Raw genomic sequence first — 7,761 nt, forward strand, 5'->3', positions numbered from 1 at the left:
CGGCGTGGAGGGCTCGGCCACGCTGTTCTACATGGTGCACTGTGGGAAGGCTCTGTACAACAACCTGCTGTGGAGCAACTGGAGCCCAGCGGCGCTCTCCAAACTGGTCATCATCGGGAACAGCTTCCGAGGGATCGAGGAGAGGTCTGTGTTCCCCCCCGGATTGGCTCTGGTGCATCTAACTCTGCTTTGCTCTCTGCCCTCCCTCTGGTCACTCCAACCCACTTCCCTCTTCCTCCACTCCTTTTTTTTTTTCTAATTGTTTCTGGGAATGGTTTCCATGTTTTGCTCACTTGGATTGCCATCAGGTCTGTCCCACCTTCTCTGTCCTATCCCCCTGTGCCGAAAGCCTGTCTAAATCCACAGGAATATCTTGTCTAACATAAGCATCTCCTGTTATTCCAGATTGCTGTCCAGAATATTGGAGAGAGATTATTCCTACATAGCAAAGGTATGAGACAACTGTGTTGACAAAACACCTTTTAATGAGAAAACCTTTTTGCTGGATGCTATAACATAAAAACAAATCACTTTAGGATTGTTGTATCCCTGCAGCACACGCTGCACATAGGGCTGAGCGTGAGGGAACAAACACCATCCTCATCTTCACTGACAGCTTTGCACAAAGGACTTCTGTGTCATCCATAGCTTTTCCCCAAATGCTCTGTAGGTCTTGAAGGGGACGGAGGAGGTGGCACTTCCCACTCACCCTCGCTACATGGACACCTTCAACGACACCTCTGTCCACTGGTTCCCCTTGGACAAACTGCAGGAACTCTCCCCTGAGGTCTGGGACTTTGTGGAGGAGCCAATGTACCAAGACTGTGAGGACCTGGAGATCATCAGGAAGGAGGATGGAGCTGCTGCCAAGTCCTGACCACTCACTGCAGCAGGAGGGTTTGGATCATGTCTCTTCCCATGGAAGCTTCTGCACAGCCTCAGCTCCAGCAGTGACAGTGGCATCAGGCTCTGTCAAAGTGGCAGCACCTGAACACTGAGTTGATGGGATAATTTTGTATCTTTATTTAATAAAAAGGTAAAGGTGAGCTTGACTTGCACTCACTGAGCTGCAGCAAATTAAATCCACTAGAACCTGCCCTTTGCACTATCCACACTGCACAGTGATTGCTCCTGGATCTCTTCCCCTCCCATGGACAGTTCAAGGCCTTTGCACACACTACACACATTTCACAGCATCAGAGGGGCAATTGGAGGTGTTAGTGTCTAGTTCCCAGTGCAGGCTGAGAAAGCTCTCACAGCTGCTCAGTGCTGCTGAGATCAGCTCTGGATCTGTTCTGTGCACAACCAGGTCAGCTCCCTCCCTCACCTCTGTGGTCCCACAGCACCTGCTGTGTTTCCTGAGAAAAGTCCTCCACTCTTGCTCTGTGGTGCCAGGGCAGAGGGAGCACCTGGCTGAGGGAGAGAGGTGGGACAGGCCCTGGCTGTGCATGGCAGAGAGGAGCTCACTGCACAAGGATGTTGTAGGGACAACAACTCACTGCCAGCACAGCACACAGGCAGCAGAAGCTGTGACATCTGTCACTGGAGATCCTCAGGACTCAGCTAGACCAGCCCTCACTCTCTGTGGGAGCAGGAAATCCCCTCCTGTGGTCCCTTCTAACCCACTGATAAACCTCTGTCAGAGGTGGCAATTTCACAAGTGTTGAAGCTGCTCATTCCTCCCTTAGCCTGGGTTTCCAGTGGGGAAACCTGTCCATCCACACTCAGCACTGCCTGAGCAGCTCCTCCAGGAAACCCATCCTGGCACACAGCCTCCTGTCAATATTTACAAACCTGTAACCCCTTTGTTCTATGTGCCACCCTAAGGCTGTCCCTGGGTGGTCTGAGCTCCAGCAGGGCCTCACTTGGCCATGTCGATGAGGCTCTGGAGGGAGGTGGGCACCCACGTCTTCTCCCCCTGCACGAACACCACTCCCCGGTCGATGTAGATGACGATGCGCCCGAAGGTGTAGAGCTGCTTCCCCTCGTGCCTCTTCCCGATCACGGGCATGAAGACGATGTTGTGCTCCTCGGCCTTGGTCTGGATGAGGTCCTTGAAGTTCATGGGGACGGAGCTGGCGGCGGCACCGATGCCGCGCTGGGCCATGTTCTCGGCCTCGCGCCGCTCCTGCATCGCCTCGTACTGGAAGTCCTTGCGCCGCTCCGTGTGCGTCAGGTACGCGATGTTCTCCCTGGCCCCGGGCTGCATGTACCCTCCTGTGGGAGACACACCTCAGAACACGGCCCCAGGCTAGGGGGAAACTCCACCCGGGACACAGAGCAATCAACACGTCTGGAGTGGTGGGTTAGTTCTAGGCTCCTTGGGACAAGGAGCTACTGGGGAGAGACTTGAAGAGGCCACGGAGATGATTTGGGGTCTGGAGCATCTATCTGATAAAGACAGACTGTGGGAACTGAGCCTGTTTAGTCTGGAGAAGGCTGAGAGGGGATCCCATCTATCCATGCAAGTATCTCCAAGGGGTGTGAGGAGCAATGGCCACAAACTAAATCACCCCAAATTCCACCTTCAAATGAGGAAGAACCTCTCCATGGAGGTGGCAGAGCACTGGGACAGGTGCCCAGAGAGGGTGGGGAGTCTCTCACTCTGGAGACATTCCAAACCCACATGGACATGTCCCTGTGTCACCCTCTCCAGGTGGCCCTGCCTAAGCACGGGGTTGGTTCCCTTCCAGCCCCAACTATTCTGTGATCCTGTAAAATGCTCCAGATCCTCCCACACACATTCTAATCCATTAAGTTTTACACTCCAGACACAACACAAACTAGATGGGTGGATTTGGCAACTGCACAGAACCAACTGGATTTGATAGAATCCCAGATTGTATCCAAGCAGAGACAATCCCTTTAGGTCCCAGGGAGTTGTGGAAAGAGAGGGCACTGCTGTAAAGCTAAGGAGAGGAACCATTATCTCACGAGAAAAATATAACCCAATACATGACAGCTTTAGAAGTGAACCTCTCATGATAGTCCCTGAGGGACAGGACATGCCCTGGAACAGGTGTTCAGTGGCCCAGGCAGCCACCACAAATCTGCTGCTGCTTCAGTGCAGCACAGAACTAAGGAGTAGCACCTCAGGGGTGTTATTTAAGGACACAGCAAGGCACAGCACTTGGAATTTCACTGCCCATGAGAGCTGCTGCCATGCCCATAGCAGGGCCATGCCCCAGTCAGCCTCCCAGGAACCACCTGTGGCTGTGCCACCTCCCCCCAGGAGCCACCTACCCACACTGGAGGACACAGCACGGTTCATGATGTCGAGGGCTTCGTTGAACTTGTCCTTGATGGAAGGGTGTGCCAACACCTGGTCTGAGAACATGGACTTCCAGCCCAGGTACCACTTGGTGATCTCCTCGTAATTGGGGCTGTTACTGAGCCAGGAGCACAATACCTGCAAACAGGGACATGGATCAGAGGGAGCACAGGGATGGAATCACAGAATATTCAGAGCTGGGAGGGGCCCACAGGGATCCCACAAGGATCACTGAGTCCAGCTATTGGTCCTGCACAGGACATCCCCAACAATTCCACCGTATGCCTGAGAGCATTGTCCAAATGCTCCTTGAGCTCTGCCAGGCTTGGGGGCTGTGACCTTGGTGCTTGGTGCTGTATGTTTGTGGAGGAGAGACCTCACTGCCACAGAATCCCAGGATCATTTAGATTGGGAAAGACCTCCAAGATCACTGAGTCCAACCTGTGACCCATCACCATCTTCTCGACTAGAGCAGAGCACTGAGTGCCACATCCAGTGAACCAAACCTCTTTACTCAGCCCTCACAGTGTCTCACCTGCAGCCACTTTGGGAAGAAATGTTTCTCCAGCAGCCCCACAAGGCTGGAGACAGAAATCATTCCCTCCCAGTCCACCACCCAGTAGAAGGCATCCATGTGCTGCTGGTGAGGGTTGATGATGAGCTCATTTAAACACATCCCTGGGGAAGGGAGAGGGAGAGTTAGGAAAGGACCTGAGTCAGTGTCATCACTGTCCTGACCAAACACATGATTTTAGGAGCACCTGGATATTACCCTAAAGGACACTGGGGATCTTTGGCTGATCCTGCACCAAAATGGTGCATTTCCACTTAAAGCAACTACAATTTGCTGCCAGAACTGAGAGACTTATACCCTTTGATTGTTTCTTAGCCTCTGAGCCAGTTTGAGTTACAAAACTTGTGGTGAAAGCATTAGCACAGCCCAAGGAATTCAGGCTTTAAAAAAATAAGACAGAAAACATTGAGAATAATCAGAGTAATTCCTCTTATTTTTCCAAGATGTTTGCCTCTGCACAGGACTGGTAGCAGAAAAGAAGAGGTAAGCTTGATCTGACCTTACTAATAATGTTCTCTGAAGTACTACTGGCACCCACATATCCTTCCTAGGTGTCAGGGGGAATGTGTAACCAGCAGATCCCCAAAATCCAGCACTGTTTGTCTCACCTAGTTTAGGGACAATGTTTTTGACCATGAAAGCCTCCCAGGAGCCAGGTGTGAACACATCCTTCCAGGGCTGAAGGATGAGCTTGGCAGACGAGTCACTGGGATGCCACTTCTGCAGGGCATTGGCCAGTTTGTTCCGGATGGGAGAGTACAGCGGCTCCAGCCGTGCCTGCATCAGGGGCAGCCAGGGGTGGATCCACGAGTGGATGGGGACTGTGTCCGTCAGGGGATTCCAGCTCTCAACCTTGAGGGACAACAGACAAGATGGAGTAAGTCCAGCATTAGCACCAAGTCTTGTCCAGAAGCACAAAATGCCATGATGCATCCCCCAGCTCCTCCATCCATCCACCGGCAGCAGCAGCCAACAGGTGGTTTGGAAGTTCCAGCTGGAATTCAAACACTGGTTCAGAGCATGGTTTCACCCTACCCAGTCCTCTCCTCTCACCTCCTTCTGCAGCTTGGGGAAAATAAGCTGATCCAGAATGTTATCCAGGATCCAGACAGGAACAACATTGACCCAGCTATCCAGGAAATCCACCATGGATCCACAGTTCCTCGGCTGCCACCGCGTCACGATGTTCCTGACATAAGGCATCCAGATCTCCCACATCAGCCTGGAAAAAAACCAAATAAATCAAAGTGAAGCTCAAAGCTCTGGCCCAGGCCTAAATAACCCAAACAGGAAATGTTAGCTAAAGCTGCTCTTCCCTGCCACCTGGATTTTCACAGGCACAGCATGGGAATCATCGAGAAAGCTCCCTTGGGTCTGCTCTTCTGCATCCCTGAGGAAGCAGAACGTGAAGATGTGCACAAAGTACAACTCATTGCTCTTTACCTGTGAAAAGCATCTGTAGACACGTCCTGCCCACTGTGGGATAGCAGCTGGTCGTTCTCCAGAAGGCTCTTCCACTTGGCTATGATCTCCGTGCCGTACGTGCAGTCCTGGGAACGAGACGGCACGAGTGGTCTTTATCCACTTCCATTCATTTCAGCTGGGATATGCACAGAGCAGGCTGCTGGTGTGCTGGGCTGCAGCCAGCCTTCCCACCCCTCACAGGGCAAGCCAGGAGCCTGGAGTCTTGTTAGAGAATCCCAGAATCACTGAGGTTGGAAAACACCTCTACGATCACCAAGTCCAACCTGTGACCAACCACCACCTTGTCAACTAGACCAGAGCACTGAGTGCCATATTCAGTGGTTTCTTGAATGACTTTTAATAAAGTCCCACAAAAGGAAAATCCCACTTTATGGATTTAGCATTGCTCCAGGGAGAGAAGAGGGCAGTGAGAACTTTTCCCAGTGTACAGAGGGAATCCAGACTTACCTATCTCAGCCTAAATGGCATTGAGAATAGACTATGCAGCTCTGACAGCTGTCAGACCTCTCCTTCTTTGGCTAAAAAAAACACCTAGACTTGGCTTTCATCTTCTTCTTCCCAACACTCATAAAAGGGATTGATTTGAACCTTAAAAGCTCCAGGATTATTACTCACTTTGCCTTCAATCGTAGCAAATGTCTGACAGGGGGTACAGAGCGGGGTTGCATTTGGTTTGGCTTGTTTCTCTCTCCAGACTGATCAGGAATTTAGAACCACAGAACCCCAGAGTGGTTTGAGTTGGAAAGACCTTAAAGTTCATCTCCTTCCATGGGCAGGGACACCTCTCACTAGCCCAGGACACTTAGCACAAAGTACCAAAGACTACTGGAGCCATTAAGTGAGAACTGCAGATCCCTCACACCCACCTTAAGTGGATCCCAGTTCTTGAAGTAATCCTTCATGAGTGGATAGACTATTGCCACTGCCAGGTCCACCCTGTCAGACATCCTGTACTCCTCGTAGTACTTGTCCTGAAGGGTCTCAAAGATCTTTGCACACTCATCCAGGGTCAGGGGGTTCTCACAGCTGGGCTGCATCCGCCTCTCACACTCCTCCACCATGTCCAGCACCTTGCTGAGGTTGCTGATGGCTTTCTCCTCGTGTGAGAGCACCTCAGACATCTTCTGTATCTCATGGCTCAGGTTGACCACCATGTCCCTCTCGTACTGCAGCTGTCGGTCGTTCTGGATGATCTCCTGCTCTGTGATGTCGATGAGCAGCTGCAGGTTGTGCTCCAGCTCAGGCAGGGCAAATCCCTGGGGCTTGGAGTCCTTGCCCAGGGGCTGCTGGGGGCTGTCATCAGGGATGTTGTGCTTATGGCTGATCTGGCTGTAGCTGTAGTAAACCTTCTGCTCCCGACCTGTCATGTCTATGACCTGCAAACAGGCAAGGGCAAATGTGTGTCAAATAAAATTGTATCCCAGAATCACCGAGATTGGAAAAGACCTCTGAGATCACTGAGTCCAACATCTGACCCATCTATTTCCATGAGGCTGCAGACAGGCAGTTCCTAGAACCACCTTCCACTGAGGTTACCAACAGCTGAAACACACTGGTGACACCAGAGTGCACAAACTGTCCTCAGAGGTGTCACCTCTAGGGTTTATCACCCTTACCTTGACCTGAGACAGCTCCTTCTGAGGGGCTGCAAGCTGCTTGTGGATCCTGCCCTTGGCTTTCAGCTCTTCCACTGTCTTGTAGCTGTACTTGGGCTTTTTCTTGCCCCCATTCGGGTCCTTCCGCCACTGACTGAGCTCCTTCTGATACTCCTGGAGAAAAAACAGCTGTGGTGGCTGCTGTATCACACCCCAGATTTGCCTCTTTTGCAGGAAAATAACCTAGAAGGAATGCTGTACAGCAAAGCAACTGGGAAGTGGTAAGGCTCAGTGCCAAAGGAGCTCAGATGCTGTGGGCCAGGATGGAGAGAGACTATTTACAAGGGCCTGGAGGGACAGGACAAGGGAGAATGGCTTCCCACTGCCAGAGGGTGAGTTTAGATGGGATACTGGGGAGAAACTCCTCCCTGTGAGGGTGGTGAGGCACTGGAACAGGTTGCCCAGAGCAGCTGTGGCTGCTCCATCCCTGGAAGTGCTCCAGGTCAGACTGGATTGGGCTTGGAGCAACTAGTGGAAGGTGTCCCTGCACATGGCAGAGGGTGGGTCCTTCCAACCCAAGACAGTCTGGGATTCTATGATTCTATTTTCCTGGGGGAACTCTTCAAAGGTGGAGCTCTAGCACAGCCACAGGAATAAGGTGAGCCAAAACCAGCAAAGAATCTGACACTGACAAGACAAATCTGTCCAGATGAAATCAATGCTCTGGGACTTTGGCTTCTGACCTCAAATCAGCCCAAACAGTTTTCTCTGACACTGAAACTCGTGTTGAACTGAGTTTAGCACATGCAGCTCAGCAGGGAAACAGATACAGCAGG

General features: G+C 51.7%; 2 protein-coding genes across 2 annotated transcripts in view; one reads left to right on the forward strand and one right to left on the reverse strand.

Moving 5' to 3' along the window:
- Positions 1-4: 4 nt before the first annotated feature.
- On the forward strand, positions 5-877 carry SRRD (SRR1 domain containing; the record flags this gene model as incomplete). The annotated part of the gene is made up of 3 exons (XM_009084076.1): positions 5-144; positions 406-451; positions 671-877. Coding segments are annotated over 3 exons (393 nt in total), but the record flags the coding sequence as incomplete, so codon positions are not given.
- Positions 878-1,861: 984 nt separating this feature from the next.
- The window catches only part of TFIP11 (tuftelin interacting protein 11), an 8,565-nt gene continuing 2,665 nt past the window's right edge, over positions 1,862-7,761 (reverse strand). The window contains exons 5-12 of the mRNA XM_009084075.1: positions 6,947-7,126; positions 6,197-6,706; positions 5,289-5,395; positions 4,899-5,067; positions 4,454-4,697; positions 3,807-3,949; positions 3,244-3,409; positions 1,862-2,217 (exon numbers count right to left, since the gene is read on the reverse strand). Of these exons, the coding sequence (XP_009082323.1) occupies positions 1,862-2,217; positions 3,244-3,409; positions 3,807-3,949; positions 4,454-4,697; positions 4,899-5,067; positions 5,289-5,395; positions 6,197-6,706; positions 6,947-7,126 (1,875 nt within the window). The remainder of the gene's footprint in view (positions 2,218-3,243; positions 3,410-3,806; positions 3,950-4,453; positions 4,698-4,898; positions 5,068-5,288; positions 5,396-6,196; positions 6,707-6,946; positions 7,127-7,761) is intronic.

This window comes from Acanthisitta chloris, unplaced genomic scaffold (assembly GCF_000695815.1).
Source record: "Acanthisitta chloris isolate BGI_N310 unplaced genomic scaffold, ASM69581v1 scaffold26641, whole genome shotgun sequence".
Classification (NCBI taxonomy): domain Eukaryota; kingdom Metazoa; phylum Chordata; class Aves; order Passeriformes; family Acanthisittidae; genus Acanthisitta; species Acanthisitta chloris.